Below are 27,884 nucleotides of genomic sequence, written 5' to 3' on the forward strand. Positions count from 1 at the left end.
AAAGCCCAATGTAGGCAGTAGTCATTGAAGAGAATGCCATGTCTTCTAGTAGGAGTACTACTGCATTAAGTTCTCCAAAGAAATCAGACATCAGAGGAACAGGAGAACAGAGTAAAGTGGAAGGCCCTGCCTTAGACCCAGACTTCAGTTTTCTAATTACAAAAGAATTATCACCTTCTTGAAGGGGGTTGGGGTGTTAATGGTTCCTGGGATATGCCACATCTCATAAGTCAGCATCACCAATTCGCAGGATCTTATGTCCTAAGTAGATGTGACTCCTCCCTTTGGCTCCATAAGTCCTGTATGAACTGCTCTAGTAGCTTATCTCATCTTATGCTACAGCTTCCAACATGCTTTCCTACAACTAAAGTAAGCCCCTACCCCATTCTTCCTAAGGAATGTCTGCTTCCCTTAGCCTCTGTCACCTCTGTATAACTGTTCAGGCTAAACCAGACACTGCACTGAGTCCTTGAATGAATGACTCTATAAGAGGAAGTGATGGTGATGTAGAGTCTTCTTATCAGATATAGCAGAAAAGATCATCTCATGTACTTAGATTACTTCTCTGAAGGTTTTGTGATTTTTTTCCTCTGTAAAATCTGTAAGACCTGTAGTCCATATTTTATGATGTAATAAAATAACGATAATAATATATGCTATCATTTTGTTTTCTTATCAGTTGTTGCTGAGGGTAGAGAAGTAGGTTATGTGAGTCTATTCTATATCTGTTGATATTTTGACCATTTCCCACAGATCCTTTATTATAATTATATAATAATATAACAACTAAAATAGTAACAGTTTTGATTATTTCCTTCCAACTCATAGTATCCACATATTCCCCCCTTTCTTTCTTTTCTGTCCTGGAAATTCAGTAATGAAAGTGCTCTTCTCATTGACTCTCACATACCACTTTCCAGGGTTCACTACTGCCATAGTTTAGTATATGCTTAGTGTAAATTCTTTTTTTTGGGGGGGGGGGTGTCCTGCAAAGTAGCAAGGAAACTTTATGCAACACAAAACAATAAAATAGGACAGACTATACGAGCAGCAGGCCACAAGAGTAAAGATACTTTTAATGAAGTTCCTTTTTATTTAATAGCTAAGAAATTTTTATAAATAGAATTTGAATTAAATAAAACACTTATTTGTTTGTTTGGTTTGGTTTGGTTTGGTTTTTTGAGTCAGGGTTTATCTGTGTAAGTTTGGAGCCTATCCTGGAACTCACTCTGTAGATCGGGCTGGCCTTGAACTCACAGAGATCTGCCTGCCTCTGCCTCCTGAGTGCTGGGATTAAAGATGTGGGCCATCACTGCCTGGCATGAAACACTTATTTTAAAGCCATTTTATGAAATGATCATCTTACTTTTCTCATTTAATAGATGTTGTTTTCTACTTCCCTAAAACCTTCTAGAAGGTTTCTGTCTTCCTTAGAGTAGAAATTGAGAATTATTACAGCTTTCTACGAGGTTCTTCTTGTTTCCTGTGCAACTTCTCTCCCTCTTGGTCTCCTTCTACAATTTGGCTCTGGCAGCTGTGACTCTCCTGCCTTTGCTTAAACACGCTAATTTTCCTAATACAAGCAAGACACCTGCTGTTCTTCATGGAATATTCTTCCACCCATTGTCCTCATAGCTCCTGGTTTATTCTTCCATCTCCTATAGACTTTTAATGAAACATTTCCATTAAAACTCTCCCTCTCGTTTTGATGTAATTGGAGATACACATCCACCCAAAGCCCTTTGCTCTTCTCTGCACTTTCATCCGTTTTACACATCATATACAGTATATGTTTAACTGTTTGTTTTCTGAAATCTGTATAAACTTTCAGTTAGCTTATAGCAGAGGTCTTATGTGTGTGTTCTTCACAAACATAAATCATACAATATTGTCTATCATATAATATTGTGTAAAGTAATGAAAAATCAAGAGAAATTGTTCGTGTATATAAGAGTTACTAGCCAGCTCCAGTCCCAAATCTCACAGAGCCAACAACCTCCATGTTAATGAATAGAATTAATGAAATTCTAATAGAGGGGAAAGGAAGAAAGAAAAAAAGACATCCACGAACACTGTGGTTTGTCCACATGGTGGAAATGGATCTAGCAAAATAATGCCAAGGCTGGTTCTGAACATAGTTTTTCTGTTATGAATTCCAGGTTCCGTTCTTTGGGCCTCTGTTCGACGGAGCCATCGTGAGTGGGAAGCTGCTGCCAAGCCTTATCTGTGCCACGTGCATCAATGCCAGCAGAGCGGTGAAGTGCCTCATCCCACTCTATCAGAGCTTGTATCTTTTTGCTGTAAATATGTAACTTACTAACCCTCCCCAGGGTGAGTTTCCTGGAGAGCTTTCAGGAGAGGTAAGTGGGCTTCAGGCCCGGGCTGTGCTGCTGTTTGTTGATCTCTGTGAAGTACAGTGATATGGTGCTGCCCTGAACGTAGTTTGTTCTCCTAGTTCGTCCAGGAGTCTTTTCTGAGAGGCCGTGACTGTCATGCTCAAGGCTTCTGGGACTTTTCCCAGATTCAGTCTCTTCTTCTTCAAGTCAAAGTCCACTGTGCAGAAAGAGGAGTATGGAGCAAACCTGCAGTTCTCATTCAGAGCACCAGTAAACAAAAGCAAATGAAATGATTAATAAATCAAAAACTGTACACAGCACCCAAGAAATGCAGAGTTCTGATGGATGGAGGAAGGAGAAATTCCACCTGGCAGAGAAGAGAGGGAAGGGAGTACCCAAATCAAGTTGTATCTGGATTCATCACTAAGAGTGGAAAGAAAAGGTTTTGCAATTTTCTCCAATCATTAATATTTCCTCTCTTAATTCCTGTTCTTATCTCTGAAAACAGGAGAAATTTCACGTTTCTAATTTTTCTTTCAAGCAATAATTGGTATGTGTAGTCCCTAAATCCACATGTGATCTCCAAATATAAGAAAAGAAAAAGATGAAGATGAGTGACTTCATAAAGCCACTACAAAAACCATCTAAGTTCCTAATAAAACTTAGAATTTCTTTATTTCTAATTGGTATCAACAATGATTAAAAACACATTCTATTTGACCTCTCTCTATAGACTTCTCCCAGCCTAGTTGTAAGTGATATATTATAGTGGACAGCGAGTGAGTGAGAAATAACGTGTAAAGAGATACAGTTTGTAACATACCTTTCATTAAAATATTGGTCATTCAGTTGAATAATATCCTGCCTTTAGATTTTAAAAAGTACATATGCCATGTGGCAACTTAAAATTATCATAGAAATTAGTAGTAGAAAAGAGCTATTAGGTCCCATCTGGTCCCTCCCCTGGGGCCAGGCTGCATTATTCCCTCCAGCACACACTCATGCTTTGTCCTGGCTGGTGGGGAGTGTTTGGAAGCAGTACTCTCTGCAGAGATTTCCAGAACACCCCAGATGTAACGTATAGCTGCTGCCACTTCTACCCCCAGCATGTAGTTTATATTTCAGATAAACTGCAGCTTACAGGACCTTCTTGGCAAAAATGAGAAAGACCTGTCCAACAACTGTCTGTCAGTTGGTATATGACCTGAGATGAGCTAGACACCTGTCAGTCAAGGATACTGGGCTGAGGCAACAAAAGCCCTTTAAAAACAAGAACATTCTATTTTGTAGAAGTCCACTTTGCTTTTTTTTAATCTTGTCACATCCTCTTCCCTTATCAAACAAATCACAAAATAAATGTTTTGTCATTTTGCTGAACGTTAGCTCTGTGCCTTTGGAGCAGTCAGATTTAGGGAAAATGGTGTTTTTAAGAGTTGAAAAGATAATGATCAGTGTCTCCTTAAAAAATTCAAAGAAACCACATCATGAGTGTGGGTGCCAGTACTCAAGAATAACTCATAAAATAGACGGTTTGACATCTTAGAGGACAATTTAGAATGAAAAGGAGGGAAAGTAATAACAAAACCTATTATATTGATCATCATAAAGTTTTAAATATTTTTCTCTTAATTAATTTGTTGGTCAAATAAATAATCTAAAACAGTTAATCAAATGATATACACAAAGTTGTATACAGTTGTAGTCATGTGAGGAAAAATTTGTGATCATATAGCTATTTCTGTCTGCAGAACTGCTAATACTCTAGTCAGAAATAAGGACTATAATAAAAATGAGGAAATGGGAAAGAGAAAAGGGAGATTTTTGTACTTTAAACATCCTCACTAAGTTTTACAGCTGTTTGTGTGAGCTTGTGCCAGCTGCTCCTGTAACGTTCACTAGAACATTGAAGTCCTCAGTGCGCTTTGGGAGCATCTGACCTGCTCCAGTGTCATAGCCGTTGTCTGGAATTTGTTGCTTCATTGACATAGTCTTATATTTTATATATTTGAATTTTCAAAACCACTGACTATTCTAACCAGTCCTAATTATGAGTGCTAATTGCATGCTTTCATTTACCAAACAAACAGTTCCTGTGACCTGTCTGCCAACTCCAGTGCTAGAAGCTAGGGCCACTGCAGCACAGCAGGGCTCTAGGAGCCCAGTCCTTGTTGACACCTAAAGAGCGCACAGGCTGATTGGTCCCATATCTTCTGAGAGCAAGTGAGCTGAGAGTTGGGGTGAACAAAAGTCAGGATAAGGGGGCCCTCTCCAAGGAGAACATACTTCAGCAGAGATTGGAGAATGAGAGGAGCATAGGTGACACTCAGCAGAGGACCCAAGATTCAGTGCTCTGGGAGGTACATATATATCACATGAATCCTGTACACGTGCAGGTCCGTAAGGGTGCCTGTGATGGACCCAAGAGTCAGCTGTGATAGCAGTGGCATTCTAGGTGACCCCCAAAGAAGCTGCTCAGAGTTCCGGGACACATGTACCTCAGGATTCTCATCTTAGAACAGCATGCTAGAGGGTCTGTCCAAGGCTGCCAAGTAGACAGTGAATAGGCAAGAGGTGTAGGTGCCACCACACCTTACAAGCCCTGTGCAGACCCCTAAGGGGTAAGGTCATCAGCAGTGCCTTGGATGTATCTTGATCCAGTGCTAGTGACTTAACTTGACCAATGGGGAACAAGCATGTGGTACTCCTTTTCAAGAGAGGAGAAAGTGCCTAGAAAGGTCCTGAAGTATAAAGCACTCTCTATTTTTTTTTACTGCCTTCCGGTGTTTGCTGTTTACCATCACTCAAAGTAAAGGAGTGTTAAATTTTAAATTATTTGCTTTGATTTTTATCATTCTAAATTATAGAGTACTAATTTGATAATAAATCTATAAGCTTTCAACTCATCAACTAAAATCAATAGCATTTTGCAATTCATATGCCATAGCTCATGTGTGCATATATGTTTTGTTCTTCCTGTCTGTGTATTCTAGCAGCCCTCCACAATTAGTTTGCTGCTGAGCAAGGAAGAACTGAGAAGCAGAGAAACCTGGGTCACCCTATAATCCCTTTCCTTCTGTGGCAGTTTGCAGAGCAAATGATTGACTACTACAAGGGAGTCGCACGGCTTGGAAAGGGTTTGGTAGGTTCTCTGGTTACTTGTGGCTCTGTGGTCACTCACTGCTGCTTTCTTTCCACAGTCAAAGCAAGTTCTGCTTTGGCAGAAAAGTGTGACCTCTCAGCTTTTATGATATCTTAGTCATTGAGGAAATGGGTTCTCATTTCCAGCTGCTCAAGCCAAGTGGCCCTGAAGCCCTGTTATAACCCATCTTGAAATCTCCAGTGCATGTTGAGGAACTCTGGCTCTAAATGTCTGGCATTGGGAGGGGTGTGTGTGTGTGTGTGTGTGTGTATGTGTGCATGTGTGTGGTTTTGTTGTTGTTGTTGTTTCCCCTAAAATCAGGCAATATATCCCTTAGCACAGCTGTGTTGGTGTGAACCCAGAGTCATTAAGGAAGGAAGCAGTTTGTGTCTGCTGCCATAGAAAAAAACTTCACTTAAAGACCAAATATCAGGAAGAATGACAGCTGCCTGTTCCCAAGATGCAAGGCCAGCATTGAACAATGAGAATTTCCTTGTCAGCCAGGCTTTTTTACATAACTATCCCAAGTCCTTGTTTTGCTTCTAATACGTAGATTGCAGTTTTGAAATAACTACTAAGTTGTGACAAGATTCTAATTTCATCTCAGTGTCAACCCCTCTCTAGGTGTCAGAGTGACCATTTAGTTCAGACCTTTGTAAATCCTTGAGGTGGGAGCACTTGCTTCTTTTATGTAGTGACTACACACTGACCAATGCCTAATGGCAGCCAAAGCAGAGAGACAATGAAATGACTTAGTTGTTTCTACCTCCCTATTCTCTCCCCGGTTGATTGATATTTAACTTCCTTAGAATAAATTTGATTGGGATCCAGTTTTATGTAAATTTAACTAATAGTAGAAATGTGGACAGTTAAGGGTCAATTTGACTGTGGAATGTTTAAAAAAAATGCACTTCTGATTAATTGGGGATTGGAAGCACTGCCCAAACAAGTTTGTCTTTTGGGCTTTTTTGTTTCGCTTTTTAGCAGTAAATCTTGCTTAAGGTCAATATCAAAGGAGTTCTTGTGTGAGGTTCTCTTGGCTAATTGATCAAACAGTTGGAACTGCGTGGCAGAGGCACAAAGAAGACTGAAAAATATCATTGTCTCCCATAATTTAAAAAAAAAATGTGTACACAGTAGGACCGTGTGTAGAAAACACCCTGTAATTGTGCCCAGCCCTTCTGCTTCTTGTGGGCCTTCCTGTGACCTCCTTAGTGGGCTGAATCAAATCTGCCAAGCGTACTGTCATCCTGTGGCCAATGCACCACTGAGTAGTGAGAGCCAGCTCACCTCTCATCTTCCTCTTCCATCGCTCACTGGCAAGTAGGGCCTGTTCCTGGGCCTAGAGAACAGTAAGTAGGAAGCTTATCACATGTTATGTTTACAGTTCCCAAGCCAACTAAAGATTCCAAAGTGAAACTGTGGTCTGCTAATAGAACTTCCTATAACCGTTAGAGCCAAGGACTTTCATTCTCCTTGTCAGATAACATACTTCAGGGTAAAGGTTCCTTCACCATATGCAATGTGCCCATTAGGAGGATTTCACCCTGAATCAAGCCGATGGTAGCTTTCTGGACTAAATGTCCACTTCAATAGAACAATAGTCTCGGTGGCATTTGCCATCTCTACTCTCTGGAAGTGTCAATATTTGGAGAGAACTGGTATGCCAAAGATAACGAAGTTGCATACCTCTTCTGTCATGAGTGAGATTTGCTTTCATTTTCAGCTGACAGGTACATAAATATTTGGTATATATCTAAGAGGCATGTGCCTTTAATATCATCACAAAATTCTGTTCCCAATTCACACAGCTTCAAAATTGACCCTTCCCTCTAAAGCTCTAACAATCCAGGTTCTTTCTTGTCCAGTGGGATCCTGAACTCTTCTTCCAGGACAGACCTTTGATTATTTCCTTCCCATTTCCCTATACTGCAGAAAGGAAACCAAACCACACCATGTGTTATATTCCACCATGCACAATCAATTATGCATTTGTCAACGTCTGCAGCTTTCCTGCCATGTGCCAGGCACCATCCTAGCCACCAGAAAAATAAATATGAATAAAATATTCCAAGAGAGAGGACACTGTTTGCTCATGGACCGGGCTATGAAAGCCCATTACATATGAGAATGACAGATGCTTCCATATGGCAGAGTGTAGGATATGCACATGCAGGCACAGGCACACAGAGAAGACAGGCAGAGAGAGCATACACAGAACTGTGGAAGGAGTTCTGAGAGAGAATAGGGCCCTGTCTGTAGCAGAGGCAAGGGAATAGATTAGAACCTATGCAAGGGGTGGGCTGATCCAATGTATAACCATAGATAGCCTCCTGTGGAGCAATTAAAGAATAGACTTTGAAGGAAGAGGTAGGTATAGAGAGACATAGGAAAGGGGAACAAAGAGGAGAGAGAGGAAGCATTACTTTCAGCAAACCAGCCAAGCAAGACATATCCTCATAGTTGGCTTCATTCACCACTGAGGCTAATAGTCTCAGGTCTTTACATGGAAAAGTGTGTGTGAGAAGACTAAGAAGTGAGTTTCTGCAAGCAAGAAGTCAAGACATACCAGATAATTACAGTACCCCCCCAAAAAAATTAAGGAAACCACTTTAGGGTAGGATTGAACACTTGTGGAGGGATAATTACTGTGGGGGGAGGAGGCAAAGTTAAGTAGACTGAATGGCAGCAAGTTGCAGGTGGAAGGGATGAATGATACTTTAAGAATTGGGACCTCTATGCTGAGCAGTGGTGGTACATGTGTTTAATCTCAGCATTCAGGAGGCAGAGGCAGGTGGATCTCTGTGAGTTCAAGGCTAGCCTGGTCTACAGGACAGCCAGAGCTACACAGGGAAATCCTGTCTTGAAAAACCAAAGGGAAATAAGAGAATTAGGACCTCTAAACAGACCTACAAGAAAAAGTGTTGTAATGGGTAATACTGTTTGATATTGACTCAAAGCACATTCTACTATAGGCAGCAAACATTAACTGGCAGATAGTCTCATCTTTTAGAAAACTGGAAGTGAACCACAAAAATGTACCACATAAGATTCATGCCTTAGTTTGAAAGAATGTGTTATGCCTCTGAGTATTGCAGAAAGTGGTGGGTTTGTGCTGGAGTTTGTATATGAGTGGGAGAAAAGTGGAAATAAACCATACTCCAGACACTTGGGAAGCACAGTGTAAGAACTACAGATGAGGGGGACAAGTGCTACCCATGGGAGGTACTAAGAGAAAAGAATTGAGGAATGGAAGATTGCTAACAATGAAATCTTAAAATTTCAGTTAAACAGGGTATGGTAACTCACACCTGTAGTCCTAGCACTACAGAGGTAGACTCAGGATCTCAGGAGTTCAGGGTTACCTTCAGCTTCATAGCAAGTCCAAGGCCAGTCTAGAACACGTGAGACCTGTCTCAAAACAAACAGATAAGTAAATAAAATATAAATGACTTTCTGAGAAAGAAAAACGGGAGACATGAAAGAGCAACCAAAGAAGTTTCCTAGGAAGTTGGTTTCTGATAAATTTGAGTTTAAAATTTGTACTTTAAGATTAAAGGAGGAGTCCCAAGTGCTTTGAATACATAATAATGTCCCCATCTTCTGGATGTCATGACAGAGAGACTACAACAAAAAGAAAGGAGATTGGCTCCTACAAGTAGAGTTCTTATCCAAAGCCACCCATATCTACCATTACAGCAGATTTGTAGCAGAGCTCAGAGCTGTAAGAGATGTGTCTGTAAGAGTAAGGTGTCAAAAACACATTACATTTTTTTCAGAGCTTAGAAGCTTACAAATACAAATCTTGACTTTGACAAAGAACCATGATCACCTGGCATACATGAGCGAGAACTATGGGACCCGGAGAGATGGATAACTTCACTGTAGTCAGAACTCTAATGCCTTAATTCTGGAACTGGGCAGCTCTCTGTCCATTAGCCTACCCGTCTTCCATTCAACAGTTTTATTAATGATTTAGCAACGTTCCAGAACTATCGGGGTTTTTTTTCGGGTTTTTTTTTTTTAAGTGCATTAACTAACCCAAGGCAAGGTCAACAATTAGGGTTGTCTCAGCAGATGATACCTTTGGCCCAAACAATAGGACTGGGCAGGATAAAAGAAATGGTGTATATTTGAGTTGGGTAACCAACTGTGTAAGAGCGGGAGTGGAATGATATGGCTTGATAGGAGCCATCATGAACAATACTGGAGATTTGGAGTGACCACAGATTTGAGGTGAGAGATGAAAGGGTAACATATGTAACATTGGCAGCACCAACGTTCTCTATGACATAGTACAAGAGGCACAAGATCCACTCATAGGAGTTAGAATACAGTCTGCTCCTACAATCCAGGCATCATCATCATCCAAAGATAGTGTGCTACTCTGGGGGCCACATTGAAAGAAGGGCCTCACAGTTCAGAGCCAGTCGAGGGAAAGTGTGACCATTATGCAGCCTTAGGCATCTGGAAGCTATTCAGACCAAGAAGGCAGCACCTCTAGAACCTGGGAGGTTGTAAATGACCTATCTGCAGAACTGGGACCACTGGGCAGAGCCAGCCAGGCAGCAGCTTTAGCTCAGTGTCATGCAAACATCCAGAGCCCAGAACCAGCTGCCTGCAGACTGAATCCAGCCTACAGATGGGCTTTGTTTGAACTGCTCTTGGCCTCCTTGTATTACCAAAAACAAAACTGAAGATTGTCAGCCACAGTGAAAAACAAGCAGACTTTGCATTTTTTTAAATTGTAGATTTTTAGAAGAATATTTTATGTATATGGGTGTTTTGTCTATATGTGTACCACATTCATGTCTGGACCCTGCAGATGCCAGAAGGCATAGAGTTACAGACTGTGGTGAGTCCCCATCAGAACTAGGAACCAAACTCGGGTCCTCTGCAAGAGCAGTATGCGCTTTAACTGTTGAGCCATCTTTCCAGCCCGTATATATAAAAAAAAATGTAGATTTTTAAAAATTTATTTATTTAGTGTGTATATGCATATGTATATGCACATGTGTGTACAGGTATGAGCAACTCTTCAGTCCTGGAAACGAAAGGAGAGGATTGGATCTCTTAGAGCTGGAGTTAGAGCCATTTGTGGGATGCCTGACTTGTGTCAAGTGCTGAGATCTGACCTCTGCTCCTCATGATTGTGCAGCAAGCGCTCTAAACTGCTGAGCCATCTCCACATTCCCCCCAAATGTAGGTTTTTGGTTTGGGGGGTTTGTTTGTTTTTGATGGAGTTTGTTTGGTTGGTTGCTTTGTTTGGTTTGGGTTTTTGTTGTTGCTGTTATGAGTTCAGCCTTTAATGGCTGAACCATCTCTCCAGCCCACAAAATATAGGTTTTATTTTTTTTTTAATTTCTCCTAAAGACTTTGAATATCTGAGCTTGCTAATGGTGGTGGCACACTCTTTTAATCCCAGAACTCGGGAGGCAGAGACAGGCATTTTTCTAAGCTCGAAGCCAGTCTGCTCTACAGGGTGAGTTCCAGGACAGCTAGGGCTACACCGAAAAACCTTGTTTTGAAAAAATAAAAAATAAATTAAATAATAACAAGAAGAAGAAGAAGAAGAAGAAGAAAGAATAAGAAGAAGAGGAAGAAGAAGAAGAAGAGGAAGAAGAAATATCTAAGCCTACTGAATCTCCCTCCCCTTCTGCTAGTAATACCTAACCTCTTCACTGGACATCTGTCCTTCTGACCACTGTAGTCCCCACCTCATGAGACCCAGTGCCAGTACCACCATCATGGCTGTCAGATCCTGACAGGAAAGCACCATCCAGTTCTGGCTGGAAGTCCAGTAAGTGCTGCCTTTTGGAGTTTTTATTGTGGTGCCAGCCTGGTTCCCATAAATAATGGGCTCCAAGCCTGTTGTGAAAACTAGAAGATCCCAGCTGGGAGTTACATAGCTGGAATATTTCCATTTTACCTACTAAGTATTAAAATACAGGGTAGGAAATGTCCCCTTCAACGGCTTGTAGAAAACACCCTACCATATGATAAAGGTCTGCTTCTTGGTGTCAAAGCTGCCCAGGACATGAAGCCTATAGGAAGCACCTGATTGCAGGGGAAGTTTTCATGAAAAGAGAGAAACTATTTTGGTATGCAGTGACACTTACAAAGACCTCATTTCAAGAAAACTAAACTTCTAACAGTCTGTAAGAAAGCAGGCTGATGCTCTGCCTGGGAAAATGTCCACAAAAGCCTGGGCTCTTCCTTTCTTGGCCACTGTCTCAACTGGGTCACCCCTGTCTGCCAGGTTATCATGGACAGGGATGCTGCTTCCCACTCTGCTGACCTAAGGGTCACTCTGCATTGAGTATTCCACTCCCAACCATACTCTGCAGTTCCCAGTGTGGACCTTGTTTTCTTTCTCTCACTGCCACTCTTCCCTGTACCTCCTGGGACTTTATGCATATGGGTGCAAAGCTGGGAGATGGGGCAGAGGGACAGGCAGTGAAGGAAGTGAAACCTTCATTTGGTAAACTCATTTTGGAAAACAGAATCAAAAGATAAAACAAATACTTTATAATATTGCATTTTTTTTTCAGAGTTGGGAGCCTTCATTGTCTTAGGTGAAAAGTGGGTCCACATACAGCCTGCATGTGCATCTGTGTATGTCAGTACCTTGTATAAACCTTGGTTTTCCTATTTAAAGGTATAGTTTCAGCTCTGTCCTCAACACTCAGGGTAACTACTCTGCCTGGTAGGAAACAAATGCACGCTGGGAAAAACAGCAGAAAGGATTTTTTTTTAAAGTTAGAAGAATTCTTGAAAAACTAGGTATTACATGAAATAATCTTTTAATGGATGATAATGATATGCATGTTTCCTCTTATTGTGTTCAAAATAGTTTTGTAGCTGGAGATTTAGCTCAGTGGTAGAGCACTTTCCTGACATGTACACAGTACATTGGCTGATTGATTGATTTTACTAATACTTTCTAAAATTTATGGAAGAACTTTATATTTTGAAATTAATGGACTTTTGAACAATGTAAAATGAAAATGAAGCCTATTCAGCAGTTTTCATAGTCATGAGTATTTAATAGATCTGGGGAGGAAAGAGTGAACTCAAAGATGGTTAAAGTTAGAAAACTTACAAGGCTAAATTTACTGTTAACCACCAAAGCCCATACCTTCAGGAAGGAGTGACAGCCCCAGTCCAGGCTCAGAGGGAAATGGCCAGAAAGCCCCACTTCTTTGGTGTGCTGGGATGGGGAGGGCAGCTTTTTTTTTTTTTAGCTATTAATATGTGTAAATTTTTACGCACATAAGTAAAAAAAACGCCTGCGATGTCCAAAGGAAGTTCTGAGACCAGCAGGAGTGGGCTGGTCTAGGCCAGGCATGCAAATACTGACAGCTGAAGTCACTTGTTGGAAAGTCTACAAACTCTGGTACAGCTGCATTCGTCAGTTGCTATAAGGGAAGTGTAATCAGCCAGAGAGATGCATTTGCATCTCAATTAGAAAGGAGTTGGGAGGAAGCACTAAGGTCTGTTGCAGGAAGGTTGTGGAAGAAATCTCACTGAGCACAAAAGCCTCCGGCCTTATCCTCCAGCTGAGTGGAGGACAATGTCTGAGGTTTCGTTTCCATAGGGACCAGAAACCTGCTGGGCCCCAGAAGAATCTCGGGTTTGCACCGGAATCATTTGGTCATGATGACACAAATTCCACTATTGTTCCTAAATACATTTTGCTATTAGAAAGCCGTTAGAAAAGTGGAAATGGTTGTCATGGGAAAAGCATGCAGGAGAAGTGTTGGCTGACCCTACTTACCTTTTACATAGTGCTGTGAGCATTTCTAGGCATTTGGCATTTATTGATGTCTGCATATTCAAAGAGCAAAAGGTCATTCCATAAATGACAGTGTCTTAGCATTTACAGTTACCTGGGAATGACATAGATTCAAAGGGAGCCATGGTTTCTGATTCTTCCATACTCTACAGCTGAGGGAAAGAGCATGACTTTTAACACAGGGTACAAGAACCTACCTCACTGATCATTTAAATGGCTGGTCGTTATCTGGCTTTAGATAACACCAGTAAATCCTCAAGAGGTAGCCCTCACCCTGACATTTGGATACACAAAGTATTATAAATTAAAACTTTCTTTGGAATATTATCAAAGCGGTTACTTTCAAAGACCGAAATCTATGCCAGACCAGACGGACCCTTTGTTTCCAGAGAAGTTCTGCACTTTCCCAAAAGTCTGTGTTGGAAGCTACTGAGAGCAGAGGGTGTTAAAACCTCTGTGTATGCCAAGTTACGCACCATAACTAGGAAGACTCAACCTGAGAAATTCTGAGGAAAACTTGTATTTCTGTTTAATTTTGTGCTGTCTTGGTTAATTCATTGGCTCCAATTCAGAGTAACAAAGAAAACTGTTTAAAGTGGGGAGAAAGAAAATTTCAGTCTGACATGTATAGACTGAAATCTCGTATTTAAAAGATAAGGTTTGAATTTTATCTTCCCATTCTGGAAATTAGGGGGAACAAGTTTCCTAAAGACAGTCTCTTCCCGTGACCTCAGACTGAAATAACACATTGCAGGGAAACATCAGAACCTCTTAATCCAACATTAATCAAATTTCAGTTTACTAATTATCCATTCCATTTTGAAAGGACCAGCATCAACAGAAAACATCGTAGACTCTGGGATTATAAGCAGTATTTTGAAAGTGAGACTTTCTGTATTCAAATCTCTAAAAAGGATAATACATGCCTTATTATAATAAGAGATTGTGCAAAGCCAAAGAAGGACAAAGCAGCAGGTCCAACTGGTGATCCCTTCTGTGCGTCTGCAGTGGGCTCCCAGCAGGTTCCCTGCTGCAGTCATTTGCAACATGCTCAAGGAAATTTTTTAATCAAAGCTGAATACTTTTTTGGTAATCCGAGCAAGTACAATCCAAATGCCATCATGTGAGCCTTGAAGGAGCCTCTTTTTCAGTTTTCTCTAATACTGAGAAACTCCAAACTCCAAAGCAGATAGATCCTGTTTTTCAGGTGTAATTCCGTGGTCCTATGCATTGAAAGCTTTTGCAAGAGACCCTTGGGAACTAGTCGAGAATGCTGGTCACTAGGAGGATCAGTGCCGACCCGTGTGTCCCTGTATCCAGTAAGCCCTCATGCACTTCCATCTGTGTATTATGTTTGCACATGCCTTAAGCACAACCAGTTTAAGGAATGGGCAGCTGCTTTAGTTTTGAGCAGAGTAGCGTGTTCTCTAAATGCCCCATATTTTAGCATGTACAGCTCTCTAGGTATGCCTTGTAATTCCCAACAAGCACACATCTGACAGTCTGCCTATCCAGACAGTCTTTTTGTTTTTGTTTCAACACAGTCACAGAAACAAATGGCACCACATTCGGTGGCTTATAGTTTTTATCTTCAGCTTATTTCCTCGATGTTTCATTTCAGGCGCCTATCTCCTGTTTGGTCCAAGGATATAAAAGAGTACAGAACGGGCATCCCTCTGCCGTGTTCACGCCTTTAAACCTTCAGTACAAAGCTTTGGACTTTCATCCACCCATGATCAATGAAGGGGCTGCCTCCTAAAAAACTCAGTCTGCTTGTCAGGGAACAAGCCAGCCCTTAAGATGCCAAGTCCCTGCGGTTCCCCTTCATTTGCCTATGAAGTGGGATGTAAGTCTATCAGTGCATCCCGGGCTTGAGGCAGATGTATGCCTGGAAGTGCAAAGTCTCATACCTCCACAAAGGGTAGGGCAGGCTGGCTGGCTGAGGGGATTCTGAATTTATAAGCAGAGTTCCAGAATTCCCCCAGGGCCCACTTTTCAAAGGCAAATTAGTACGTTTGCAACTTGATCCCTGGGCAACTTTTGACAGTTGTTCTAAGAATAATAAAACAGATGGACAGAATAGATTTTGGGGTTTCCATCCAAACTGCCATCCTCTGTGGAATTTAAAGAAGGCGGAGAGCCGATGGGGGAGCTGCCGCCACTCTCCATTGTGCCTTTCACACCCAGGACTCATAACTTTCTCCCCAAAGAAGATGGAAACTGTCATCACATTATATTTTCCCGCTGAGCTTCAGCTTGACTATGAGAAAATAAATAGGATGTGTGGGTTGTTTTTTTTTACACATTTAAAATTAAATGAATTGAAGTTAGTAAAAAAATGAATTTATACTCCAAGAAACTGATGTTACTGTGTGTATCAGAGGAAATATAAAATTTGTCTTAAATTTAAGTACTGTATTTATAAAATCTTAAGCCCTTTGTTTAAGCCTTCACATATTATGTGCTTATTAATTTTGAAAGTAGAATTCATTTCCAACACAATAAACACATATAGTGCCATATACAATACATTATGATAGCTGTATCAGGAAAGACTATTTAAATGATATGATAAGATGAGATTAGCCCTCCGATTGTGCCCTAGACAAACTAGTTGTAGTTTGGGAAGCATTTTCTACTACCCACTCTGTTCAGGGTCTGTTCTTTTCAGAACTACAGAATGTGAATTTCTGTACTGTTAGCCATCCCTCTCCGGATTCGCATACTGTGATCACTTCTTAGATCAGAGAGGTTAAGTAAGGTCGACTAGGCCTTAGAACTCCAGAGCCATCCTAGGCCTCTGTGTGTGTGTGTGTGTGTGTGTGTGTGTGTGTGTGTGTGTGTGTGTGCGCGCGCGCGCAGATGGACTAACTTTATACCACTGAACTCTATCCCCACCCCTCTTGTCGTCAAGTGCTCATTGTTACTGACAATTCTGGTAGAAAAGAATTCAAGGTGCTGCCTATTCTCCATGGCAGTCATCTTCCTACCAATGCTAGACCCATTTCAAAATGTCTTTGTCTTAGTACCCACATTTTCAAGCATATATGAGAGCTGGCCTCAGACAGAAGTTGGGTTTCAGTTTTAGACTGGTAACTAGTTCTTTGGTATTTTACCTCTGCCTGCTTTCTTATCTGTAAAGTGAGGAAGATAATCCCTCAGGTTATTGTTAGTTGTGGAATGAAGTATATGTAAAAACATTATCCTTAAAACATAACTGAAATGCAGCTTCTGCAACCTAAAGAACTCCATGCTCTGCCTAAGATTCCATCTGCCCCATCCCTCCTCCCAGTGCCTTTATAGCTCTTTCCCTTCCCTTAGTCTCTGTTTAAAAGTCATTTGTGAGGAAGTCCTCTACCAAACTCTCTTCCTTGGGCAGCGTTACCTCGTTTTTTCCCCTTTAGTTCTTGTCATTTAATTGTTGTATCTTTCTCCCGTGATCATCATCAACTGCTGAGTACAGACTCATTATCATTTGTGCCTGTATTTACACCATAGGAAAGGAAAAGACTTGATAAAGCATGCATACCCATATAAACAGATCAAGAAAAGAGCAAGAAAGCATATACGTGCTGAGTTGCCCAAGAAAGTCTGGCTCTTGGAGAACAGTCTGTGATCAGAAGTGGTTGCACCATTCCACCCTCTTACAGAACACTGTGGTTCCTAGACTTTGCTATGCATGCCATGGGAACTTGACAGTTGAGCTTCTCCTGTCTCTTAGGTCCTGGCTTTACTGTAGAGTGCAGTACCTACACCAGCAGTGTTTCTTCACCAGCAGTGTTTATTCTGGGATATAGGAAAGGCCTGTAGTCAGCATCCAATGGTTCTGCTGAGTCTTCCAACCACAAACTACAAAAGAGAGTGAGAGGATGGAGGGAGCTGCATGAGAGGAGAAGGACTTCCAACTGCAGCTTCAGGCTGTCAGCATCAGTGGGTATCTCTCATTAAGATCTTCATCTGTTGATCTTCCAAGTCTCAATAGGCTAGAAATTTCACAAGATTTTGTTGGGTTTGTTTTCCAAAAACATACTCAGATAATAACCACAATTGTTTATTTAAATACCTCTAGATTAGAAGGATTTTGGTGAGCTTGCTTTGGGGGGACAGCATGTCATTGTTGACTTGAGGTCACAGCTCTTGGTTCTGTTCAGAGGAAGGAATGGAAATTAAATCATCATGGTCCTCACATCAGTAAGCAAGGGTACCGTCTTGAGTCCACTGCCAGCCTCGGAAGTCTGGATCCATATTACAAAGTGTGCCCAATAATGTGGATTTTGAAAGGATGTGATAAAGAGTAAAGAGCTTTTTTTGAAGTATTTTATATAGCATAAAATTGTTCCGCTTTTACTAAGATAGTAGTTTTTGACTGCAGTGGGATTAAATAGGCATACTATTTTTTAAAACTTTGGTTTAAAGTTCTATGACTCAGGAGGTCCTTCCAGGCTTGACTGATTTGGATTTTGTTTGTTGGTTGGTAGTCAAAACCAAAATTTTCTAAAGAGACGTACATGGGCTGGGACATATTACAGTCTTAGTCTGTAAAACCCAATAGCTCATGCTCAGTGTTCATTCTTGCCATCAGTTTCACAAAGAAGATTCCTCTGAACATTGGGCTGGAAGTTGCCATCTTCCTTAATGCTCTATCAGTTGTACTGGGGTGTGTATGTGTGTGTGTGTGTTTCTGAGGTTTGAACCTGGGACAAGCAAGCAGTCTACCACTGACCTATACCGACCTAAACCTGACTGATACTTTTTAAAATATTGAAAATGTACTAACATCTTTATTTGGGGAGGTTAGAAGCACTGTACTAAATTCTGTTCATTGTTTCATTGTTGTTGTTTTGGATGCTGCAGAAATGGGAGCTTTGCAAAAACACAGACTGCCTTCAACAAGTTAATTCCCATGCCGAAGGCTGTGTTTTCCAACATTTCCATTCCAGGTCTTTTCACCACAGCATGTTGTATTCAGATGGCAGACACTCTCACAGTGTTAAAATGTCCTCCTTCCTTTATGACTTCTTAAGGTCAGCTAAAGGCTTATTGCTGGCCAGAGCTGCCTCACTTCTCCTGCCCCCTTTTTCTCCTCAGCATAGCAGCCTGGACTAATAAACCGACACTGCCCTGCTCATACTGCCAAGATCACAAGTGCCACGGGCAAGTGCTCTTTGCCCTCTGCCTGCACAGCTGCTCCCAGGTGTCCATAGGGCTCATTTCCCACCTCTCTGAGCTCTCCCCCTCCTTCCTGCATAAAGCTTGCACACACCTACGCACATCTGTGCACAAACATCTCTAGTACCTCCTGTGGCCTTCCTGTGTTCTTTATTGTGTGAGCCCTTGTCGCCATCTAATTTACTGTAGAATCCACTTACTCTTTTTATCCGTGCTGGACCTACTATGTGAGGACAGAGATCTTTGTCTCATTTTTTCCTCCATGGATATTTCTAAAGGTGATAGTAGAAATATTTAGCAAATTGGTAAAATAAGGGTAGCTCAGGATACAGACCGTGCTTGTGTTTTCCAGGAGAGACTCAACCCTGGATGCAACCTCAGCACCTGCCACAGGATAAATATTTGTTCAGGAAATGCTTGTTAGATGAGTAAATGAAGTCAGCCCCTTGCCATCACAGAAAAGGCCACCAACTCCAGAACATTTCCTGTTCTAAAAAAAGAAATGAAAAATGAGTAATTCATCTTTCTGTTACAAGACCTTTCCTATGAGAAAAGTGCAGATCTCATTACAGAAAAGACTACCATGGCCTGTGAGCCACATCTTGCCTTTGGCCAATGGATTGTAATGATTGTTTATGAGGTGATAAAATTCAGAACTCATAGAAACCCCAGGAGCCCATAGTGTGTGGAAAGTGAATGAGGGTTCTGCTGTCTGTTTCTCTCTGTCCCTCTGCCAGGGACAGGCCCAGGGATGACTGAGCAAGAAGCATTCCAGTGAGGCCATGCATTAAATCTCAGTAAAGTTTAGTTTACTTTCTAATTTTAGATAAAAAGGTAAACAGGAATAGAAGTCCGAGCATTGCCTCCTCTCACAAGATAACCTAAGGATGCTGGCAGAGGTTTTTCAAGAAAAATGGATGAAGGATGACTATGAGTTTCCTAGACTCAGGTTTGGGTCCTGCCTGGGTCTATTGTGGCTTATATCTGTACAGCAGGAATAGCTAGGAACTGACCAAGTATACCTGACCTGCAGCCCCTTCCTGTAGCCAGTTTGAGTATTCTTGCCTCAGTCCAACTTTTTTGCTTGTCTCTTTGGGGCTTCAAGAGACAGCAGGGATTACGGGGAGGCACAAGGCTTTGCAGTCTCACATTGGACAACTCAGAATTATTGGCCACTAAAGATCTGAGGGAGGAAAGAAAGCCTGTTGAGATCAGCAACATCCCAGTCAGCTGCCCTCAAACAATATTGTGGTCACTCTGGGTCAGGGCCCCAAGATAGGCAAGTTGAGTTCTGTAGGCCTGTCTTATTCATATTTCAGTCCCACCATCCAGAATATCAGGACTCAGTATTTTTAGTTGGGTGGAAATAAAAAATGCAAACACTAAGGAATTCTGAGGGCAAAGTATTCTGGTGCCATTTATTTGATTATACCATAAGATATCTTTATAGCTTAGAAGGAAATTGCTTACCAAAAGGAGATAACTGATTTTAAATAAAGACTTTAATCCAACAACTACTCATAAAAGCAAGACAGTTCAGTTTGTATCTATTTCCACAGAAGCACACGTAGAGTCTTCTGAGTTCTATGTGGATTCTTTACTTTCTCACTTTAAATTTTATTACATTCTTGTTGATTAATTGATGTAAGCAAGTGGTATATGCGATGTGCCATACATGCGGAGGTCAGAGGGCAGCTAACTTGCAGAAGCTGGTACTCTCCTTCTACCAGGTGATTGCTAGGGATCAAATTCAGGCCTTCAGGTTTGGCAGCAGGCAGTTACTTACTGAGCTATCTCACTGGTCCCACTTAAATCTGCTTTCATTAATCCCATATTTAATTTTGCATAACTTTCAAGAATCATGAGTTTTGATATACTTCATAATTTCATTTTTCTTTTTAGGTGAATTTATGTTTTTGTGCCTGTGGAAGTTTGAAAAAAAACCCGGAAGCCATCTAGTTTATGTTGTTGCACTTTCTTTAAGGAGAGCAAATGTTTTGGGGGCCAATCTTTAAATGTCCACCTTTAAGTTTCATGAGTAGTCCTCTTCTATGGGAAAAAGGTTTCTCGTGACTCTTGGGTACTAGAAGGATGTTCTTGAAATGCATCCATAATTGTTCTTCCCTAATTTATCTGGCAGATCTCTTACAACAGCCTTTTAGCCCTGCCGTGAATGAATATAGGATACCCAAAGAGTATAGAATGTTGCCAAGCATTTTTTTAAAAGCTGGAGGTTTCACACAGCACCTTGGCTTCTCTGACAAGTCTGTGGCCCACTGACAGGAGAGGGGGCAGCAGTGTTTGGCCCCACACGCCATCTCTGTCATGTCCCGATGCATATTACAGTAACCCTCCTAGGTGCTGGGAAGGAGTGCTGATCCTCATTTGGAAGTACAGCCCCCCCACCAGAGCAGATCAATACATGAGCTGTCTGTCTCCGCTGCTTACTTTCCTTTTGCACAGCGAGACTCTTCTGCAGGGAGCGATCGATGGCTCTAATCTCCAGCAGCCTGCAGCAAGTCATGTGAGGCAGAACACTTAGGTGGCATTACACGGACTGTGGAGGTGGCAGCTCGTGGCAGAAGATTCATAGCACCCTCACTAGGGACATATTCCATCCATGACGGGGGGTTCTACTTGACCCAGCTGTGGAACACCATTCCTCTGAAACAATGTAGGGAAGAGGGACTCTGCCTGGACTGTGTGCATGTTTGTTCAAGCATCCGTTATGTGAATGCATGTGTGAAACACACACAAACAGGCCAACATTCTCTGGCTCTACTAGCTGTCACTGTGTCCTGGGTAGTTAAATCTACTCTAGAGCCTTGGACTAGAATTAGTTACATTCTGGCTAAATTTTAAACACTAATGACAATTTGCTTGTTGGTTGGTTTGTTGGTTTTTTTTGGGGGGGGGGGGAGTTGGTGTGGATTGTGTTTTGTTGTTACTTTAGCAGGGCATGATAGTAAGTCTAGCACTTGGAAAGTGGAGGCAGGAAGATCAGTAGTTAAAATTACATGAAATCCTCTATTCAAAAAAAAAATCAAAACCAAGTCTTTTTTTTCTTTTTCAATCTTTGAAATTCCAGTGCCTGAAGAGCTCATTTAATGTGCTGTTTCAAAAGAATGAGAAGGCAGTGAGCATCAGTTCTCCTTTCTGTCTCTGGATGTCTTATGGCCTTGTAAGAGACCAGGGAATGAAAATCAGATTATCCTTGGACCAGTGGGATGCCTCAGGAGCCTCCACCTGGGAGTGAGCTGTGCAATAGCCCAGCCATTCTCTGGCAGTGTACTTAGGCTCCTTTCTAGCTTTTCTGTTTTCCTCTAGTGGTCTTGACATCCTCTGTGGGATTCGGGTTACAATAAGAAAGTAAGGGACGGATATAAAGGAAGGCAACTCCGAAAGCAACAGCAGATTGAAACATGAGCAGCATTGGCTACTGTGGTATGCCTGTGCAACAAGGGGCAGGCAGTGTCTCAGTCTAGTACCTACTGCATGTAAGAACCTTGGAGAAAGGGCTGTGGCTCCCTCTGCCTGTTGGTGGCTTTAGAATGGGTCTTGCTATTTGTACAGGCTGGCCTCAGAACTATCTTAGCTTCCTATAAAGCTGGAGCTAGAGGTGTGTTCAACTTTAACTAGGATTTACTATGCTTTTCCAAACCCAAGTGTAGCTCTTCTAGCATATTATCTTGGTTTCACTCTTGATTGGCATAATTAGGACCATTTTGACTCATCTGCACATGACAGACATCTGCATCCTTTTAGTTTTTCAAAGTGCATATATGTCACCTTCAAAGATGCCCGTTATGAACTTTTTTCACATGCACACTTCACGGGGACAAGGAGACAAGTTTTGTCCTCCAGAGCCAGGCATTTCTCTCTCATGTTCCCACACACTCAGCCACAGGAAATGAGGAGGTGATCATTTAACACAGCATTATTTCTTTAGATGCTTTTAATACTATGTTGGCAAAAAGATGATCAGCAGGTTATTTCTTCCCAGTCTCACTCCCAAAGGTAGGCTCAGAAAATGAGAAGTTAAAAGCAGGGCTGTGGTTTTCATTTTTCCTGATTTCCTTGTTCATTGAATAAGATATCCATTGGCTTTTGCTGTCTGCCAGACTCCTTGCTATTGCTGAGGATAAACATATGGAAGGCGTGGCTCTTGTCCTCCAGGGGTATACAGCAAAGAGCGGTCACAGTGTCCTAATCACTGCAATGGCAGGTTCAGCTCAGAACTCAAGGCAAAGTGTCCCAAGGAGGGGGCTTTGGCCTGCCTTGGAAGAATGAACAGGAGTCACAAAAAAAGCGAGGAGAGGGGGAGGGTTGTTCAGAAAGTGAACACTTTTCAGCCCAGAGCCTTCCATGCACTCAGAACCATCGCAGATCATAACAGTCAAAGAGCCCCAAATGCTTCTAGGAGACCAAACCCATGGCCACTAGTAATCTTGCCTGAAGTTCCCAGAGCCCCCACAACTCCCTGCACCCCTGCTCTACATAATCTCACTCTGTATCTAAACCCTTCCCTCATGAGATGTCTGCTGCCTTATGTTGTGGGACACAAAGGATGCCAGGATGCTGAGCTTCATAGTGCTGTATGCTCTGGTCCCCTAGAAGAGACATTCATCGGTTCACCAACCCCTACTCAGTCAGTCCAGGCACTAAGAACTTCACCTGTATATACAGTCCATGGGTCCTTCCAGCAACCAGTGAAGAAAAGAGTCATATTCTGCTAACATATTATGCAAACGTAGGACTCTGTCATCTGATAAGACACAGTCCAAGCAGAGCACAGAGTAGAAAACCTGCTGGAGGCCACACAGCTATGTGAGTGTAGTAGCTGGGACCTGAACCCAGCAGCTGCTGTTCTGCCTGTCCTGTTAACCCGCTGCCCAATACTGCCTAGTAAATTCTCCCTGCTACCCAAACAGACCCGTGGGCTTCTCCACACAGTTCCCTGCTACTTTTTAAAGCATGTTGAAACTGTTGGGGAGATTTATGACTTGTAAGTTTACAGCAGATTTTGATAAACTACTAACGCCAGTGTGTGCTTTAATGAGACTGAAGGCATGAGCGAGCAGATTCTCCTCTTGAGGCTGCTGTGGGAACATGTCGACATTGGGCTGGCCCCTCTGAAGGCCGGCATTGTCGCCAGGCTCATTAGCATCCGCGCTCCTAGCTGGCCCTTGCTGCTCGCTAGCTTACCAGCTGTCCCTGCTGCTCTGTACAATGTCGGATGTGTTCAGCTCACTGGGTTCCTGTCCTCGCCGCCGGGAGGAGACAGCCCTTCCACTGGGGATACCCACGTGGCTGCCTGTCAGCAGTGGCACCGAATAAAGTAATAGGCCTTCGCATGGCATATGGTGTCTGGATTCGTACAAGATGCACAACTCCTCGGCTGCTAATGCAGGGTGACTCATAGCATTGCTAATTTTTCAAACAAAAGCTGACTTCCACACCCACACTTTTAACCCCTCCGGCTAAAAATGTCTTGGGGGAGATCCAGAAGGAAAGCTTTCGAGGTGTTGTATGAAACATAGTCCAGTTACTTTAAGCTTGCTTAGCATTTGGTGAAGTTGTTTCAGATTTCCATATAAAAATATTTCCTCTCCAGTGGAGGGTGCGGTTGTAAGCTTTAATTTTGAACTTTGAATTCCTTCCTGATGGTGGAAGAATGTAACAGTTTGATAGGCTGAAGAAGAAAAGTTATTACAAAATTAGACTGGGATAGCGTTCAGTGGCAGAGAGAGCGCTAGTGGATGTGAGACCCTCGTTCTGTCCCCAGTGGCAGTGAAAGGGACAGGCAGAAAGAAAAATGTCACGAGCATGGTGTGAAATGCTAGAGCAACTGACACTCTTTCCTATACGCTTCTCCTTTAACATTGCACAGAACTACTGCCTGGTGACACAGTGATGCATCTATCTGTCCAGCCGGCCATCCATCCATCCATCCATCCATCCATCTATCTATCTATCTATCTATCTATCTATCTATCTATCTATCTATCTATCTATCACTCCAAACTCCTTGTGCCATAGTCTTAGGAAGTTGTAAAAGAAAGTTCAGAATTTTTATGGTTTGGGGCCATATTGCACATATTTATGCAAATATATACATAAATTTCATGTAAGATTTTTATGTACTAAATAGAGATTGTTCACATTTATGCAGTGATCTTTTTTAATTTTTGATTAAAACATTGTCAATTTTATAAGTGATCCCTTGTTGGACATTTTATTTAAGCATCAATCAATCACCAATACCATTTCTAATTATGTGTTTTTTAATCACAGTCTGGCCCAGGGATTATTTGCTGTTTGAATATGGCAAATGGACTGACTAATAATGGAACTTCAGCCTATGAAATAATACAGAATTATTAAGAAATATACATTTATAAATTATGAAAAACTTATTTTGATGTGGAAAAGGAGATAGAGACTAGTATTGTTAATAATTATTTGTGCTCCATTTTTTAAAGCAATTTTACTTTGATCTACAGATCCAAATGGAAGAGTATGCTCAGCATCTTAGGAATTGCCATCTAGTTTCAGAAAAGGAGAGGAAAACACTGCACATTCCTGAACATGACTTACACCTTAGGGCTTGGCACTTGTTTCTGTTTTTACAATGGCTTACTAATATCCTTGCCCTTTGCCATTGAAAATTACCTGGCATGTGTTCTGTAATCTAAAAAATTAACTAACCACTTAAGATTCCTATTTTAATATGTGTAAGGATATCTAGTTTTGCTAGAAACGTCTGTGAGTTGAGTTGGGAGCTATAGCTGTCACTACTTGCATTTTATGATTATGAATGAGACAAATACAATGGAATAATCACACAATTGGAGAAGAACAGAAGTGGAAACAGGCTGGAACTTGGTGTTGACATGTGATGAATAAAATGCTAGCTAACCAGTCATGGACCTAGGGGCAGGCTTAGCTCCAGAAGGCACTTAGGGCATGGATGGATAATGTGCAAAAGCTTGTTTCCTCAAGGACATACAGAAGGGCTTCTGGACCATTATTCTCACGCCAAAAACAGCATCGGATGGAGAAAGTGAAAGTGTAGGAAGCAGAACTTGGCCTGGGCTCTAGTAGGGGTGGTACTAGGTTGAACATCCAAGCATCCTGAGTGCTTAACTGCTTCTCTTTCTCACTTGGCCCCTCTGTGGTGGGTCTTTCTTTTGACTTCCAACTCCTGAGTAATGACATGAAGACTTTTTTTTATTAATTATGAAAGCTTGGCCTTAGCTTAGGCTTGTTCCCAACTAGCTCTTAAAAGTTATCCCATTTATATTAGTCTACATTCTGTCATGTGGCTCATTACCTCTCCTCAATACCACACATCTGACTTCCTCTGCCTCAGAATTTTTCCCAGAGTTCTCTCTCTGCCCAGAAGTCCTTCCTGTCCTCTCCTGTGTAGCTATTGACTGTTCAGCTCTTTATTAAATGAATCAGAAGGTGCCTTAGACAGGTGAGAAAGGACAGACATATCTTCACACAGTGTATAAAAAGATTATCTCAACACCCCAGGCAGGACAAAGACCATTGAAATGACAAAGGTTTGCAAAGTGGAAAAATTTCTCTTAATTTTCGCATATCCTGACAGAACTGTCACTGAGAAGTCCATAACCTTTTAACCAATGGTTCTCAACCTGTGAGTCATAGCTCTTTGGAGCTTGACCCACCCTTCCCAGGGGCCACATATCAGATATCATGCATATTTGATATTTACATTACAGTTCCTAAGTATAAAATTATAATTATGAAATAACAAAATAATTTTATGGTTGGGAGTTACCACAACATAAGGAACTGTATTAAAGGCATGCAGCATTAGGAAGGTTGAGAAGCACTGGTTTAAACCCTAATTGTATAGAATAAAGACACGACAATAAAATAAAGAAGTAAAATGGGAAGGGTTACTGTCTTGAAATTATGTATACATCTTTTATTCATGTACCGTCCAAATTAAAATTCAGTAAAAACATTAAACACAATATATTCTCTATGACCATTCTTGCCAGAGTCTAGCCCAAAATAAGCATGTATAACTCACTGTGCATCTGTCTTGGTGAAGAGTCCAAAGCATGCTTTCACTGTGGTCATGTTCCTGAGTTTTTGCAGACATTGATTATTTGTCTGTGTTACCCTGCCTCTTTCTAAAGTAGGTGTGAAAACCTTTCAGCATAGGCCAGGACTATTGAGAGGAAAAACCAGAGGGGAGAAGAGTGTCACAAAAGAGCATCTTACATCATAACAGAGGGCACTGGGGGCACAGCAGTGACCAAGGTGACAGAACAGGGACACTCAGTAGTAACTCCAGTGGACTCCCAGAACTGTGCTGTAGCGTGTGTCTCTGCCATTTGTCCCCTTGTTGCTCAAAGTTTTCAGTTGCTTGATGAAAGTATATTCTGTCTTAGCTGGAAAATCTAGAAGACCATTCTAAAGATTGTATGTGGTGTGTTCTGGGCAACAACCAATGTCTTCAGGAAAATTTTAGTATCTCATTAATTTCCTGTTTCTCTCATAAGATACATTCAGAGTTAATGTACAAGTTCATTTGCAGTATAGCCTATTTAAGACAAAAAAAATGAAGGAGTGGGCATAAGAAGAAAAAGTAAAGAATTAATTAGTGATAAAGAAAAAGTATGACTGAAAATAACCCTGATGCCCTCATCTTCTGGATAGCTTCCTTTGCTGGGCTTTTAAGCTGAAAGGCCAAAGTACATGCTCTTCTGTGACCACAAAAGGAAGCTTGATAGTGTCATTCTCAGTTGCACACTACATACGGAACAAAACCAGTTTCTGTTCCATTCATCTCCATGGCCAGGCATTTTTATATTCTTGTCCCACTGACTGTCATTTGTGGACTCTGCTTTTCTGGGCCAGCTTGATATGGGATTGAATGACCTCAAAGGTATGCCGATTAGATGCTTCCCCTTTGGTTTCCTTGTTACCATGTTGCAGGACTTGTTGCCTGCAGTCCAGCTCTTCTCCAGGTTTGTTTACTTGTGATCACTATGTAATCATTCATTTTATGGAGCCTCATTAAGGACTGCAAACCTCTGTCCCAATTTAGCGTCATTGGAGCGTAGGTAGCATCCATCTGCTTCACCCGCACTGCTTAATTAATGAACCTGGTAATGTGTGCTCTTTCCCTGTAAGAAGCTCTCTGTCTTCTCTGGTTGTTGAATGAGACTCACATTCCAGGTTTCCATGTGGAAACTCTTGGAAGGCCTCCGTGGTAGGTGCTAATTGTGAACACAGAGCTTCTGTTAGGTCCACTCTGGAAGGCTGACTTTACTTTTAGTTTCACTGTATAGTATGTTCATGAACCCAGGGTCATATCATTTTAAATAGGTGAATTATTGACCAATGTCCATAATCTTTGTCCTAGTTAAGAGTAAAGATTCTCTTTTCTGAAGCTGTGTTTTCT

General features: G+C 41.6%; 1 protein-coding gene across 3 annotated transcripts in view; it reads left to right on the forward strand.

Annotated features, from left to right (window-relative positions):
- Window positions 1-27,884, forward strand: part of Ralgapa2 (Ral GTPase activating protein catalytic subunit alpha 2) — a 271,244-nt gene that overhangs the window by 192,417 nt on the left and 50,943 nt on the right. For all 3 annotated transcript variants that reach the window (XM_085696826.2, XM_085696824.2, XM_048455526.3), the window contains one exon: window positions 2,160-2,287. In XM_085696826.2, the coding sequence (XP_085552952.1) occupies window positions 2,160-2,287 (128 nt within the window). The remainder of the gene's footprint in view (window positions 1-2,159; window positions 2,288-27,884) is intronic.

This window comes from Myodes glareolus, chromosome 10, assembly GCF_982192425.1.
Source record: "Myodes glareolus chromosome 10, mMyoGla1.1, whole genome shotgun sequence".
Classification (NCBI taxonomy): Eukaryota; Metazoa; Chordata; class Mammalia; order Rodentia; family Cricetidae; genus Myodes; species Myodes glareolus.